This window comes from Plasmodium malariae, assembly GCF_900090045.1.
Source record: "Plasmodium malariae genome assembly, chromosome: 13".
Taxonomy (NCBI): domain Eukaryota; phylum Apicomplexa; class Aconoidasida; order Haemosporida; family Plasmodiidae; genus Plasmodium; species Plasmodium malariae.
The window spans coordinates 2196355-2213587 of NC_041787.1; the positions used below are offsets into that span (position 1 = coordinate 2196355).

The following is a 17233-nucleotide window of genomic DNA, read 5'->3' on the forward strand; positions in this document are numbered from 1 at the left end:
TAGTTATTCTTTTTTCATTTAGTTATTCTTTTTTCATTTAGTTATTCTTTTTTCATTTAGTTATTCTTTTTTCATTTTATTATTCCTTTTTCATTTTATTATTCCTTTTTTGATTTATTTATTCTTTTTTTATTTAGTTACTCTTTTTTGATTTATTTAATTATTCTTTTTTCATTTTATTATTCCTTTTTTCATTTATTTAATTATTCTTAAGCTCTTCTAAAAAGCATAAACTTTTGTATTATATGCTAAAAAATGACTTCATTACAACTGTTTTATATTCATTTTTATAAAATCGTGTGCGTGTATGCTTGTGTGCGTGTGGGTGGGTTTAGCGGACACACGTGTGCTACATCTTCTTTGTAATTATATATATTACTAAAATAATACGACATATTTGTGGAAGAACATAATTAAATTCTCAAAATTTACGTAAAAATATTTATCTCTTTTGACAAACAAACTTATGATTTTTAAAAAAGTTAAGTGTTCAGGGGAGAATAACTTTTTTTTATTTTCTTTTTTTCAGAATGTTTAAAAAAAATGAAGAAAGGTAAATGGTCTATCAATACACACAAATATATGTACGTGCTTTTTTATACGTGCATATATATGCATCCATACTTATGTGCACACATGTAAAACCATAGTTATATGTTTTGTCAAATGCAACTTGGTCCCTTTACCAGTATTGTTAAGAAGAACAAGGAATATGCGGAACGAAGTATTAGGTCAAATAATATTTTATATTAAAATACCTCAAAAAGGAAAATGTTTAATTTTTATTTTTCTCTTGTATAAAAGCCCAGTCTACACGAATTTCCTGATTTAACAACATTGAGCCATCCATTTCTTAAAAAAAAAAAAAGTAAACGTAAAAGTAAAAGTAAAAGTAAACGTAAAAGTAAACGTAAAAGTAAACGCAAAAGTAAATGCAAAAGTAAACGTAAATGAAAAAGAAAAAATGGGGAGCATATCTTACGTGTAACGAAAATGTAATGAATGTAAAAAAATCAACGTATAAAACATATTTTACGTGAAAAAATAGTATGAACTACAGCTTCCATAAATAGTGGAGTGCTCATATTGCAAATATTGTTATGTATGATATTACATTATTATGTACAAACGTACACATATATATATATATATATATATTTGTGGGTATTATAGCCTAACGGACTAACTCAAAAGAAATAAATGACATAATAGTAATACATGTACGAAGAGACAATAAAAAGTTGCGCGCATTTTTCCATACCATCAATTGCCCTCTTAGCATCAACGAAATTCTCAAATTCAAGAAATGCATATCCCTTTAAAAATCCTGTTCGTCTATCTAAATTTAAATGCAAATTTTTTATTTGTCCAAATTTTTCAAAAACTTCCTTTATATAATCATCCCTCGCTTCACCGTGGATGTTTGTTATTATGATTATCCATCCCTCAATAGCTATCAGTAAAAAAAGTAATTATATTTGTATAATTGCAAACGTGTTTATAGTACATCTTCGGTATAAGTAGCATATGTCATTTTAACAACGTTTGATGTTAAACAAATAAATGAAATAAAAAAAAAAAAAAAATGAAACTTTAAATTACTCACGTTTCAACCATTTATATGAGTCTAGCAAAATAAACATCATATCATTTATATATAAAGTATATATGTACTAACAACTGTATCTTTTCGTTTCTTACATTTTGCTGGAATTTCATCTTTTTTAAAAACGTTACTTAAATGATTATCTTCCATTATTTACGCTACAGATGGGATTCTTTCACTTTTTTTTTTTTTTTTTTTGAACCTTACTTTTTTAAGTGTAAAAAAAAAAAAAAAAAAAAGTTTCTATATATATATATGTGAAAAAATACTAGAAAAGAAAATAAATGATGTACAATTTTAGGTATGTACAGCCTACATTACTGTGGAAGTACATTTTAAAAGTACTCTTCATTAATTTAACTTGCTTCTTATTAGCAGTGAAAATAAATATTTTATAATTCATAAAAATGAAAGTAGCAAATGGATAAATAAATACATGTAAAAGTAAGGGTACTGGTTAGTATAATTTGAACTCTTGAATGGGTATATGTACATATGCACATATATATATATATATAAACGTATATTTTTATGTATACTTTTACATAATGCCCACACAGCGTATCCATTTATTTTCTTCAAAACAGGGAAAAGTGTGCATTGCTAATATATACCTTATTATAGTACCACTGTTATGCTTTTTTTTTTTTTTATCTAACAGGTTCCTCGTAATTTTTTTAACTATTGTAATTGAATTTTTTTGAGCCACTCTGATAATGCTATATTTTAAGAAATCATTAAAAATAGAAAGAAAATTTTTTAGGAACAAATCAACTATTTTTTATCCGTGCATCACTATTAGCCTTTTTACTATGAAATAAAGAGATAATCATAGATATAAAACACAAAAAAATTGCATTAATAATACACTTGAATGACGTAAAATTTATAATTGCAAAATGGTGCTTTCAATTAAAAATGAAAAAATTATATCTGAACTGTTCATGAGAAAATGCGCAGAACAAAAAAGCGTCCCATTTTGTTTTGCAGTCGCGAAAGGATAGACGCGCAGATCGAATCAGAGGTATTGCCTGCTGGCAGCACTGGAAGTGTTGGCAGCATTGGAAATATCGGCAGCATTGGAAATATCGGCAGCATTGGAAATATCGGCAGCATTGGAAGTATTGGCAGCATTGAAAGTATTGGCAGCATTGGAAGTATTGGCAGCATTGAAAGTATTGGCAGCATTGGAAGTATTGGCAGCATTGGAAGCATTGACAACATAGGTAGTACAAGACTAATCAGTGGTAGGTCATCAACTCTTCTCGAGAACCTTTTGCTTTAGTTCTAAAACGTGACAAATATCTGCATTAAATAATTAATTTTTTCTGCAAATAAAGAAATTCCATTAAAGGAAGAAAAACTGGAGGAAGATCAAACTGGAAGAAGGTCAAACTGGGGGAAGGTCAAACTGGGGGAAGGTCAAACTGGGGGAAGGTCAAACTGGGGGGAGGTCAAACTGGGGGAAGGTCAAACTGGGGGAAGGTCAAACTGGAGGAAGGCCAAACCGAAGGAATTAGGAATATAAAAGGAAAAAAAAAAAAGGTAAGATTTAAATCGTTGTTACTTTTGATAAAGTGTGTATTTGAATATATATGCAGTATATCCCTTGATTCACATTAAAAATATAAAACAGTTGTTTGGCCTTTTTGATGCTATTAAAGTTGCATAAGAGATGCAAAGAACAAACAACAAGAACAACGAAATAAACTAAGTCTTGCGCTACTTCCTAAAGAACATACGTTTAAAAGAGAAAGAAGCATTTGAACAAATTGAGCATATGAGGAAAATGCGTTCTTCATACAATTTTGGCGGTAATAATAAGAAAAAAACATTTAGAAGTGATGAAAAGGAGGAGAAAAAAAATGTGAAAAAATATGAGTTCTAATAAAAAATAGAAAATGTATGCTTCGGCTATTTATAAATATAATTTGTTGTAAATTTTATGACAAAGAAGATATAGTATCAATTTGATTAAATTTGTTTTAGAGGAAAAAAATAAAATAAAAAGAATGAGTTAATATACGTATGTTCTACTAGCAAATCTTTGAGTCTATTTAAAAAAAAATTTTCTATCTTTTTTATTTTGAAAAATATAGAAATTTTATTTATGCATTGAACACTTGCTTGTTACATTCATAATTTATAATAGCAAAAATATGCAAATATTTTTACTTTAACATTAATAACTTATTTTTCACTTACAGCGTTTTTAGCATTTCAAGTATGGAACTCTGTAGTTGCATTTTTTGGGCTACATTAGTGACAATAGTTTTCTTCAGATAAAATGGAACAAATTTAGAAGGAGTGTACATATGCATGGAGAATGCTGAAGAGCAAACTTTTTTTCGTATAATGTGTATTCAATCGCATAAATGTACATGTATGCATATGAACAATTTTTGGATCGTAATTTTTTTTTCCTAAATATATAATTTGAAGATAAACATATATAAATTTATTGAAGAAAAAAAAAAAAAAAAAAGGATATACTTGATGAAGATACTGAAGAAGCACAAAAAATATGTGTTATGAAATGTAATTGGAAAAAGACGAAAAAAGAAGTAAACATTGTACGTATATAAATATACGCATTGTTCATCTCCTGTCACATTTTTAACAGGTGGGAGGCATTATTTACAAGTAGTTTTCTGGACTTCTTAAGGAAAAATGGAAAATCCAATTCGCTCAGGTTTCAAAGTTGGATTGAAAAAAAAGATGATAAAGCACGTAACGAACAAAGTAATGAATGGGAGAGCAAAACGAATAGCAGAACGAATAACGTACGCAATAATGAAGACAAAGACTACTTCTACCCTTTGTTCCTTCTGAGAAAATTTAAAACGTCCTTTTGTATTAGTTCCTGAAAATGAGAAAAAAATGTATGCATTATTTTACTTGTTCAATGTGGACACAACAAAATGCAGGAACGCACGTACAGGATCTGAAGTATTATAATGTGTATTCTTTGTTATATACACACTTTTTATAATATGATTTATTTTGTAGATTTCATTACAAGTTTGTTTCCATTTTTGGTGCCGGATTTTTTTGTGATATCCTTGGTTGTTTTTATGTTTGTTTTTTTTATTCCAATTTTTTTTTCCTTTATTTCCGTTTTTTTTTTTTTACTAGCTAATTTAGTGTTTGCATGTTCATTTTGGTTGTTATATTTTTGTTTCGAATTAATTTTTTCCTTTGTTTGCATTTTATTTGAAGAGTATTTATTTATGCTATTTGTTCCAGTTGCAAAATTTAATTGTGTTGTTTGGTTTAATGATGCACTATTTATTACATTTACAATGTTTGTGTTTTCAGTTTGCATTTTTAATAATCTTCTTTTTTCCCTTTGTCTTTTTCCTCTACTTATTTTATTTTTCTTTTTTTTAATAATTTTTTTTGTTCGTATAGTCGTGCCATTTTTTTCTTTTATATGTTTTAAAAATTTTTCTGTCTTTAATTTTTTGATGTGCAACATTCGTATGTCTTCTATACAATAATCGACATACATAATATTTTTATTTCTTCGAATTGTTTGGTACTTTTTTTTGTAAATTATTTCATTAATTAATTCATAAATATTTTTATTCTGTAGTAAATGAATCAGTTCTTTTGCATATTCGTGTTTATTAATATCGATAAAACATATGTTGTTTTTACTACTATTCGAACTGATCTTTTTTGGTATATTTTTAATTTTCCCACCACCTTCTCCATCATCTGTTTGTTCACTATGTTTGGGCTCTTTAATTACTTTCATTTTTTTAATCACTTCATTCGATTTTTTAAAAGCATCCTTTTTTTTTATATTATATTTTTTCATAAATATAGGTGTGAAATATCTTGTTATAAGTTGTCGAAATAAATTTTGTTCCAATGTGGACGGGTAGTTACGAATATATATTCTGCAAGGGTTTATAAAAAAATTTTTATTTTTTAAAACTTTTTCTTTTTTTTCCATCAATTTTTTATTTCTTTTAATTAAGCTCTCACTTATGTAATCATTATTTACATTATTATCATACAACAAGTGAATGTTATTACTCATTTTTTTTTTTTTTTTGTTTTTTTCTTCTGTGTGAAATTTCTTTTTGTCTTCTATTAAATCCTTACGAACAGCTCTTTTTATCATTAAATAATTATTTTTAAAAAATAAAATTTCTGAATTTTTGTTGTTTCCGTTATCCTTAAGTAATAATTGTTTCATTTTTTCTTTTTTCTTTTTTTTCATGCTATAAAATTTATGAATTACATTTTCTTCATCATTCCAGTGGCTCTCTGCTGTTTCTTCCTCATTAAGTTCCCCAATTTTTTTTAAAAAGTTTTCAGCATCTTCCTTACGTTTTAATTTTACAAAAACGGAAATCCGTTTGCTGTTGTTTCTACATGTTTTAATGTATACGTAATTTTTGTTTATGTTTTTTACTACATAATTTCTGATTTCTTCTTCTGTGCTTTCGAGAGGTACGTTCGTAATAAAAAGAGTTTTACCTTCTTCGACATCGTTTGCGTTTGTGCGCCGATTTATGCTTCGGATTTCATCTACTTTGTCGTCATCCTCTTCATCTACTTTGTCGTCATCCTCTTCATCTACTTTGTCGCCATCCTCTTCATTTATTTCGTCGCCATCCTCTTCATTTATTTCGTCGCCTTCCTTTTCATCTACTCCACCTCTTGCAACATCCAAAACGGCGTCGCTCGGATTCTCCAAATTCCTAATTCGTTCAATACTTATTACATTGCCGCATAATTTGGACTTGTTTAAAAGTAAAGCCTTTTGGACGTTTTTGTAACATGAAAAGGTGACATATGCATAACCTTGTTTTTTGTTCTTTTTTTTTGGTAAAACTATTTGAGCGTCCTCTTCAATATTCCTAAATAATTTTTTAATATTTTCTATGTGGCATGTTCTACTTAAATTTTTTAAAATAACTTTTCTATTGTTTTTATTTAAGTAACACAATTCATGAAAGAATACGATAACGTCCCTTACATTGGGGTCGTTTTCTTTCACAAATTTTAGGAAGCTCGCTTTGTCGATGCAGCGAAAAAATTGGGTGGCTACGTTTATATTCAAAAATTCAACTGCATACACAAACAAGTTGCTCCTCCCATTGACGCTGCTACTACTATTGCTACTGTTATTGCAGTTATTATTATTACCACTGCTACTAGCATTATTATTATCACTACCTCCAGCATTACTATTATCACTACCTCCAGTATTATAATCCTCCCTTTTCTTACTATACACCAGTTTCTCATTTAGCATTCGCCTTGTTTTATTGTCAATTTTGCTTTTCCTATCAATGTTAAGGACAATTTCTTCAAATTTCTTGTCTTTTTTTTCAACAACTATTTCGATGTCGTCATCGGGTGCTTCCTCATCCTTACTGTTTACATTACAGCTTTTTCTGAGGCTTGCATCGCTTTTTTCATCATTTTTTATACCACCTTTTTCATCACCTATTTTATTACTGCCCCCTTGCCGACTACTTATCTCATCTAAACATCTTAATATTAAATTTCTGTTCAATAAAAATATATTTTTCAAATAACTTAACAGTAAAACACTATCTATATCATAATCGGTGTAAATTTTGATCGCATTAGTATAATTTATTTTTTGGCGTTTATAAGTAATAGATATTAATTTTTTTTGCTCATATTTTTTTTTAAATGCATATTCACATTTTATACTTGTATTACCATTTGTATTTACATCATTGTATTTTGTAATAAAATTTTTTGCTTCCTTCTCACTTTTAAAATAACATATGGCGCTTTTCTTTGAATTGGTTCTATTTCTGAAAAAAAAAAGTTTGCTGCACACTTTTTCGAATTCTTTACTTAGCTTTTCTACATCATTTTCATTTATATTGCGAACAAATACCTTGTGCTTATCAATTGCATCGTTATTGTCTTTATGTGGGGACATTTTTTTTCATTTCCTTTTTCTGGGATATATATATGTATATATGTATATATGTATATATATATATATATATATATATATATATACAAGCAGTAAATTCAAAATTACAAAAAAATGAAGAGTAACTGGAAAAGGTGAAAAATAAGAATTTCATAAAAATGAGAGCAATAAAAAAGGTATAGGTACAAAAAATATTTCCCTATACAATTAAATAATTCACATATTTTATTATTTCTATGTTTCGCCAATTTTTGTCAGTCGATATATAGAATTTTAATGTTTTCTTTATCACGATTTATAAAAGGCAAATATATGTTATATATAAGTACAATGACGTAACAGTGTTGTAATTTTTTTTTTGCAAAGCTTCAAGTATGCTTCTACTTTTTTGCCAAATTTTTACTTAAATTTTTTTTTTTTTTTACTTCCAAATACTGTGCAAATAAACACTTACATATACATACAAAATGTATACTCGTCGTTATATTTTTTTTATTTTGCTTAAACGTTTTCAGTGACACATTATATGCGAATATTTTTTTTTTTTTTGAACAAAATGGTATAACGAAAACAATCTTTCTGTACAGCACTGAAATGTATATATGTATATTTACATATATATATATATATATTTATATATATATATTTGTACGTATGTATTTATTATTATTTATGTATATAAACGTGGGAAGGCTTGACTGTTTTTACCTTTTTCAACAAATTTTCATTTTATGTGAATAAGCGTTTACAAAATATGTAAATTTTTTTAGCGTAAACCAAAGATATATCACTGTACTTTTTAAATGTATTCATTTTTTTCATTTTGAATGTAAGAGGATTAGAGAATGATGTTGATTTAAAGGAATTGTTATTATAGCATACGTACGTATGTATATGTATATATATATTTTTTTTTATAATTAATAAAAACGTCCTATATTTTTGCCGAGGTAAAACAAATAAACAAATAAATAAAATTTAAGCTCGTTGCTGCATTTTCCCGACCGTAAGTCGAAGTCACAAACTATTGTCACTGTATTGACATGAGAAAATTTTCTCCAATAAAATGAAGAAAAAAAATGTTAATAAAAGCAGTACATTTGAGCATAATGGAAAAGAAGAAGGCAATCATTTAAAAAAGGGTACTAATAATAGTAGTTGTTGTAATCGTAATAGTAATAGAAGTAGTAATAATAGTAATAGAAGTGGTAGTATTAGCAACAGAAGTGGTAGTAATAGTAACAGAAGTATTAGCAGCAGTGGTGGTAGGACTTGGCGTGGACAGAAGTATTTAGAGAGTACGGAAAAAGGGAATGGAAAAAACGAAATGTTCTCAATAGGAACACACAAAGTTACTGCAGACACAGATATTAAAGTCGAAGGAAAAGAAGAATGTAAAGTTGAAAATGAGGACCATTTAAAAACAACAGAGCAAGAGGAAAATTTTCTGGACGGTTGTTCAATGTCACGTGAAGTGGATAATAAGGGAAATAATAAAAAGAAAGTGAATAATATAAATATGAAAAAAAAAAAAAATAAAATAAATAAACAAATAAATATGCACATACAAAATGAACATACGAAGCTGGATTTAACAAAAAAAAAAAAAAAAAAAAAAAAAAAAAAAAAAAAAAAGAGGAAAAAAGAAATATGACTGAACATATAAATTTGAATAAAACAAAACATAAAAAAAGTAGTAATAAGAGTAAAAATAAAATTGTAAAAAAGGAAACAGATTATGAAGACACTATCGCAAGTGACATTAACAATTTAAGTGTTAAAAGTATCAACACAGAAGTAGGGAATAACATTTACGTGAACGAAGAAATTGATGAGAGTGATGATGAATATAATTTAAATACCCTTGGAAATTTTGACCTCAAAAATTATGAAGATTTCGACATTATAGGTAAGCAGGAAGTATTTATATAAAACACCGTGAAAAGGTCGAAGAGGAATGCTACACTACAGTTTTTTTTTTTTTTTTTTATTTTGGAATTTTGCAACTTTGTCATTTTGTCCTTTTATCATTTTTCTTTTTCTCCATTTTTTAATATGTTATTGAGCGGAAAGTTTTGAATCTTAATTTTCAGTTTCATTGTGCGAAATTCTTTTCCGTTTTGTTTCTACATTTTACAATGTTTGACCTTCCCGTGGGTGTCCATTAAGCATATTCACGTATACGTGTGTCCACATGCTTAAATATATGTGTATGAGAATGTATATGTGTATATATGGGTATATAAATGCTTATTTGTATCCCTCTTGTGTGCAGGATACGATATCAAAGGAAACAAAATATACAAGAAAGACGAAAATGCCATCGACGATTTTATCGAGTCTAAAACAGGAAGTAACGCATGGAAGAAAATAAAGGATAAAAAAAACAATCGAATTATTGAATTAACAGACGCCGATTTGCAGATCATAAGAAGCATTCGAGAAAATAGAGCAGCAAAATATATTGATTATTCTAATTATATATATGAGAATGATAAAGAAGAATATAAATTACCCTCAAAATTGTGTAAAAATTTAAAGAATAAAGGTTCCGAGGGTGATAAAAAGAAAGTACTAAAATTAATGAAATATTTAATAGATAAAGAAAAACATCCAGAAAGATATATACAAAAGGAAAATGAAGATAATATGTTATACGATTTGTGGAATAATAAAATTTATGATGAGTTTAATAATATTAATGAAATTAATTTGCCTAATATACTACCAGGTCATAAATATAGTTATAATCCTCCACCGGAATTATTATATAATTCGTCCGAAAAAAGAAATATTTTAAAAAATAACAAAGATGCATTTATACCTCAAAATTTTGAGAAAATAAGAAATATTGAATATTATAAAAAAACCTATTTTGATTTATATCAAAGGTGTTTAGATATATATTTATGCTCAAGGTCATTAAAAAATGTTTTACATATAAATAAAGAAGATTTATTACCAAAATTACCATCCACAAAATCGTTAAAACCGTATCCTCAATATCCTTTTATCAAGTATATTACGAATGAGGGGGATATGAATAGTAAAAATAGGTATTGTAATAATAAAAATAATCATTTCAATAGTATAGACATAAATGAACATGATCATATAGTATACATAATTCAGAGCAATAAATTGTATATCTTTGACATATTAACATCATATAATGTAGCTACAATAGATTTAATGCACTATTTTAAATTTAAAATGGTAAAGAAAAAATCGTTGGAAGATTTATATAACAACATGATGATTAAGGTGAATAAATCTTATTCAGTTGTTGCAATTTCCTGGGGAAATTTTATCCTTCTTTTTCATTATGAATCTTATGTCCCTTCTATTAGGTCAGGTAGTGAAAATATAGAAGAGATATATCGACGCAATGGAATAAAAAAGAGTAAGAATTCCAGTGGTAATATTAATGGTAAAGAATATAAAAATGAACAAAATGATGGTAATGAGAAAGATAGCCATACGTCTTTGTCCAATTTACAGGATGAGGAGGAGGAAGAAGGAAATTTTTCTGAGGACAATGTTATGGGGGATGAAACGGACATAGAACTGGACCAAATAGATGAAGGAGACATAAGCGATGACTCAAATGAAATAGAAATAAATAAAAACGAAGAAGTTAACGATGAACATGCTAAGAAGAAATGCGTGCAGTTAAATAGAAACATGGTTTACTTCAAAACGAAAGGGCTACTTAGCGTATTTCATAATAATTTTAAAAATTCAGAAGAGTATTCTTATTCACCGGATATTGACGTAAAATGGATTCATATTAATTCTAATGACAAAGTAGGGAAAACAAAAATTAAAAAAAAAGTAGCGATAATTAGAAGTAGTAATTATTTTAACAAGTATTCATGAATTTCGTTTATTTCATTTTTTTTCGTCAATATCCTTTTTTTTTTTTTTTTCTTCAAAAATTATTTTAGAAGATAAAGTATTGCGTCGGCATAAAGCATGAGGGGGAAATTAAAAATTTTTCTTGGAATGGAAATGGTACGTTTTAAGAAATGTCTTTTCGGTGAAAATGCAACAAATTATTGAGGAGAAATTCTAAAAGTTAAAATAAAAAAGGAGCTTTTTACACATTAAAACGAATAATACACTTCTTTTTTTTCCGTAGGAAATTATTTATCTGTGACGTGCATGCGAAATACTGGGCAATACCATTATTGTTATTTGCACCATATAAAATCAATGAAATCGATGAAGCTCATAAAAAAATATAAACATAAAAGAGGTGACATTATTCAAACGTTGTTCTTTCCGCGTAGCCCCTATTTCAGCGTTGCGTTTGAAAACAGTATAATGTAAGAATGGAAAGAGAAGAAGTGTGCATACATTTGCATATTTACCTATATATATGGATATACATGTGTATGTATACATGTATATTTATGTGTATATATGTATATGTTTGTATGTGTATATTTATATGTATTTTTATGTGCAAACTTTTATGGACATACCCATATACGCATAAACCCCCCTTAGAATAAAATATACATATCTGTGCATGCGGTAAAAATTTTCAACCCTTTAATTTTGTTACCTCTCTTTTTGCAGCATATATAACTTAAAAGCCAAGACCAAAAAAGAAAGAATTGTAAAAAAACTGAGAGGTGTGCAAAATATAACATACATGGATGTGCACACGAACGAAAGTTATGTATTAGTTTCAGACGTCAGAGGAAATGTATTCGTTTTTGATTTAGATTTGTCTTCTAATCCTTATAAGAAGTTTCACTTGCAAGAGTGTTCTTTGAAAAAAGTTGAATTTCATAAAACGTATAATTTGTTTTATTCGTTGAGTTCAAATGGTACTGTGAATTTATTTTATTCCAAATTTTTTCAAGATTATATAACTAACCCAATTTTATTACCAATTAAGGAACTGTCAAATGAGTCAAAGATAGCTGACCTTGTATGGTCAGGTAGAAAACCATGGTTATTTGTTCATACGGAGGGCAATTTTTCAGCTTTGTACACATGACGCATATGCACACATACATACATACATACATACATACAGACGTACATACATACAGACGTACATACATACATACATACAGACATACATACATACATACAGACATACAGACATACATACATACAGACATACAGACATACATACATACATACAGACATACATACATACAGACATACATATATACATACATACATATATACATACAGACTTACATACATACAGATGTACAAGCAGCGCATATTGCACTCTTATATGTGCGTATATTTTTTTTTCTCCCAAATTATATTTGAAAAAAGAAAAATATATCATGATTTTTCCTTAATTTATAATAGTCCAACTTGTGAAAATAAAATTTGTGCATGTTATGTTGTATTTTACTTTTTCCTTTTTTTTTTTTTTATGACGTTTTTTTAAAGAGGGAAAAAAAAAAAAGAAAAAAGAATAAAATTAAAATTAAAATTAAAACGTAATGTTAATGTTAATGTTAACGTTAACGTTAACGTTAACGTTAACGTTAAAGTAAAAGTTAATTTTAAATTTAAATTAAAACATATCTACTGATTTAATGAGTTAATTTTTTTTAAGCATTCGAATTTGTTATAATGGCAAACATTTTCGTGTAAAAAGAAAAAATAGTGGGTTTTTATATGACACAAAGCTTTTACTTCTACCCTTTTTTCTTTCGTAACTTTTTTGTTTCTTTTTCTTACTTGCCTTATATTAATAACTCTGTTTTGTGCTAACTTCAATATCATGTTTTTCATTATTTAAAAATGGAACAGTCGACAAAAATATGAACCAAAAACATGTATATAGATGTCACTTCTCATAAGATTGTAAATGTAGGTAAAAATAATTTTTCTTTTTTGCTTTTACTATTTACTTTTTTAAATTACTTTTTCATTATTCTTAAGGTGCGTCCAAGGACTGTCTGCTGCTTAAAAACCGATGCATCATAAGTGAATTTATACAAAGCTATAAAAAATAATAAAACAAAAGAAAACAAAATAAACGGAAGAGGGTATACGTGAAGAGAGTATACGAATAAATAACGAAGCAAAATATCAAATTAAATTTTAAAAAAATGAGCACTTGTGTGAAAATTTATAAGTGCACATATATAAATGTATTTTTGTGTGTTCATCTTTATAATGAGCATTGTACATATATATATATATATGTAAATTATATATATATTATGAATGGACAAAAGCTGTATATTGTTTACGTTTTCACTGTAAATAATTAAAAAGTCCCTTCACGTTTGCCTTAAAAGGAAGGCATTTTTCGAGGTTATTTTGTGTATATATATATTATATATATTTTGTATACATATATATAAATATATAAACATTCATTTATATGTGCGCTTATATGTTATTTTGTACACATTTTATGGTATAATCTTATATTTTTATATGTATATACATAATATTGCTTTCATTCGCTTTTTTTTTTAATTTGAATTTTCATTATTTAGCTGAGATTATTTTTTCCCCCTTTTGGCTTTAAAAAATATTTTTTAATTCTTCAAAATAAATGAAATAAGAATGTGATGAAGAGTGGAAAATTAAAAAAAAAAATATATATTATTACGTTAATCATTTCATTTTTTTTAGCTGTGCGGGTAGTAATAATTATATATATATATATATATTTATTTATTTATATATTTATGCAAAAATATAGTAATATTTTTATGAATGCAAGTACATTATTGCTAACTGAAATATGTGTGACTTCTGCCGTAATATTTTTCATGGATGGGCAAAAAAAACAAAAGTAAAAAGGCAAAACAGAAAAAACAGTATAACAGCAAAACTGTATAACTGCAAATGCGCAAAAAAGGCAAAACAGAGAAACTGTAAAACGATAAAGCAGTAAAATAACAATTACATTATAACAACAATCAAATAACGACAAAAAAATTATGAAATAACACAATAGCATCGAATTTGTGAAAAACAGATATTGTTTTTTTTTTTTTTTTTTTTTTTTCCAAATATAAATAATTTTGTTTTAATGATACGTAATATCAAAAATGAATTCCTTTTAATTTTAATATTTTTTTTTTTTGTTATTTTTTTCGAGAGAATTTTTTTTTGACGTATGAAGGTCTCTTCAATTTTTTATGAAAATGAAGAAGTCCGTTAAACTGAAAAAATAAAATAAATGAAATATTGAGTTGTGAAATTATGACTAGTTATACTATTATATACATATATATATATATATTTATTTATTAAAATCTCGAAACATTTTTAATTCATTTATAAAAAATACCTTATATATATTTATATATATTATAATGAACATTGATAAAAATATTGGAAATGAGGTAGTTATAATAGAAAAAGAAAAAAAAGAAATTGAAGCAGTTATTAAAAATGATGAGGAAGGAATAATACAACATTCTACAAAGGATAATGTGATCGTACAGGAAAAAAAGTGCATAGTAGTTAATAAAGAATGTAATGATAATAATGGTAATGATAATAATGATAAGAATGATATTAATGATAATGATAATAATGATAAGGACATAGAGGAATACTTATCAGGACCAGAAGAAAACACTATGGAAAATAATATAATTTTAAGTAGTAATAAGAACAAAGAAGATATTGGAAGTAATAACTGTAATCACAAAAGTAGTAGAAGTGGTAATAATAATTCAACAGGTACATTAAAAACCTTCCATAATTACTTCGAGGATAATGTAAAGAACATTGTAGAAGCAAATTCTGATAAAATATTTAATAAAAATACAAATAACAGCTTGATCGCAATAGTAAATAATTTGAATTTGAAAGAAGGGGTTACAAGTAGTTGTAGTAAGAATGTAATAAACCACAATAACGATGAAAATATCAGTGAATGTAGTATTGCACATGCCATTGAAAAAAACGATGATTCGAATAATAATATAAACTGCGAAATAAATGGTAACTCGAGCGGTAAACTGAACAGTTATCCTATTGACAGTCCAAGTGATAACCCAAATGACAATACTAATGATAAACATAATAATAATCCTAGTGACAATCTTAATAATAATGTTAACCCAAATGACAATGCTAATGATAACGATAACCCTAATGAGAATGCAAATGATAATGAAAACTGCCCAAATGATGAGGAAGGTACTGGCTCAAATGAAGATAATTTGGAGGACACTGTTGAGAGTATAAGTAGCTTTATGTTAGAAGAAGATATGAATTTATCTAGAAGAGCATATAGAAATTTTCAAATATGCTCTCTTTTTATTCATTCAACTCTTTTAGTTATGGTATTATTACTTTTGGGTATATTGTGCCATGATTTTTTCAGACCCTCACTTTCGAATAAAGAAACCGTAATGATTTATTTTTGTGGTATATTATTAATCTTATTGTGTCTTCATATTTGTGTTAATTTATATATATCTATAAGATTATTAAGACAATGGGAAGTTTCGAAAATTTTGAAATCTGTCGAGTCCAAAATTCATGTTATTGTTTTAGTATATTTCGCTATGTGTGCATATATATATTTTTTCGAGGGGAGAAGTTATCCAATTAATTCTACCTTTTCGTTTACAATAATCTTAGCAGTTATATATTATTTAATGCCCATATTTTTATATATAATACTACGCTTGATTTTTTGTATTATTTTATTAATATTAGTTTTTTTAAAAAGAAAAAGTCCCACTCCAAAAAGAATTTTGAAAAAATTAAAAGTAATGAAATATATAGAATACAGAAAATATTGTGAAGAGTGTTACTTAAGTGGTAATTATTTCTACAATGAAAAAGAGGAAATTCAACAGGAGAGAATCAAAAATGAAAATGCTATTACTATAATAGGAGTTGATAATATAGAGGGAATAGATAATAACAAAGTATATCATCAGGAGGGTATAGATAAGGACTTACGTAGTCATACTAATCCAAATGTTTACACCAACTCGACAGAGGCTTCATGTATTCAGAAAGGATACTTAAACAAAAGCATGGACAATGATCTTCCACCTACTCTTAATAATAATATTATTGCATCATGTGGGAATGTTAGTAATAGCAACATGATAAATTATTTAGAAAACAATAATATTTTTAAGTGTGATACAAACATAAACCCAGGGGAGAATATACCCGATAGTGCAGATGTACAAATTTGCAGCGAAAAAAAAAATGACAACACGAGTATCAGCAATTATAGCTGCCAAGAGGTGAATAATATTAAGAGTGATAATGATTATAGTAACAATAATAATGATAACAGTAATAGTAATAATAATGACAATAGTAATAGTAATAGTAACAATAATAATAGGAATAATTACTGCATCACAAATACTACTGAACAAATAGATGGATCAAACGAGGACACGAAAACAGGAGTATTTGATTATTTTCAAAAAGTTTTAAAAAAAAAAAAAAATGATATTGAAAAGGAGAAAAATGAAATATACGGAATATATGAAAATGTGGAAGATAATAACTCAGTTCATATTAATATTGAAAATTCAGATTATGTGTGTTCAATTTGCTGTGTCGAATATTTAAATGATGATGATATCTGTATATTACCTTGTAACTATCTTCATTATTATCACAAAGAATGTATATTTACTTGGCTAAAAAGAAATAATGATTGCCCATTATGTAGAAAAAATATTGGAAAGTTATAAAAAAAAAAA

The 17233-nt window shown here is 26.7% G+C and overlaps 5 protein-coding genes across 5 annotated transcripts; 3 read left to right on the forward strand and 2 right to left on the reverse strand.

Annotated features, from left to right (window-relative positions):
* Positions 1 to 775: 775 nt before the first annotated feature.
* On the reverse strand, positions 776 to 1756 carry PmUG01_13052200 (RNA-binding protein, putative; the record flags this gene model as incomplete). The annotated part of the gene is made up of 3 exons (XM_029007527.1): positions 776 to 852; positions 1262 to 1453; positions 1702 to 1756. 3 exons carry the CDS (start codon positions 1754 to 1756, stop codon positions 776 to 778), a joined length of 324 nt encoding a protein of 107 aa, XP_028863907.1.
* An 802-nt stretch (positions 1757 to 2558) lies between these two features.
* On the forward strand, positions 2559 to 3134 carry PmUG01_13052300 (uncharacterized protein; the record flags this gene model as incomplete). The annotated part of the gene is made up of 2 exons (XM_029007528.1): positions 2559 to 2853; positions 2965 to 3134. The coding sequence occupies 2 exons, from the start codon at positions 2559 to 2561 to the stop codon at positions 3132 to 3134; spliced, it is 465 nt and encodes a 154-aa protein (XP_028863908.1).
* A 1284-nt stretch (positions 3135 to 4418) lies between these two features.
* On the reverse strand, positions 4419 to 7544 carry PmUG01_13052400 (RNA-binding protein, putative; the record flags this gene model as incomplete). Its single annotated transcript, XM_029007529.1, has 2 exons — positions 4419 to 4469; positions 4626 to 7544. The coding sequence occupies 2 exons, from the start codon at positions 7542 to 7544 to the stop codon at positions 4419 to 4421; spliced, it is 2970 nt and encodes a 989-aa protein (XP_028863909.1).
* Positions 7545 to 8607: 1063 nt separating this feature from the next.
* Positions 8608 to 12552, forward strand: BOP1 (ribosome biogenesis protein BOP1, putative; the record flags this gene model as incomplete). Its single annotated transcript, XM_029007530.1, has 6 exons — positions 8608 to 9005; positions 9236 to 9450; positions 9817 to 11348; positions 11489 to 11555; positions 11683 to 11869; positions 12126 to 12552. 6 exons carry the CDS (start codon positions 8608 to 8610, stop codon positions 12550 to 12552), a joined length of 2826 nt encoding a protein of 941 aa, XP_028863910.1.
* A 2305-nt stretch (positions 12553 to 14857) lies between these two features.
* Positions 14858 to 17224, forward strand: PmUG01_13052600 (RING zinc finger protein, putative; the record flags this gene model as incomplete). Its single annotated transcript, XM_029007531.1, has 1 exon — positions 14858 to 17224. The coding sequence occupies one exon, from the start codon at positions 14858 to 14860 to the stop codon at positions 17222 to 17224; it is 2367 nt and encodes a 788-aa protein (XP_028863911.1).
* Positions 17225 to 17233: the final 9 nt, after the last annotated feature.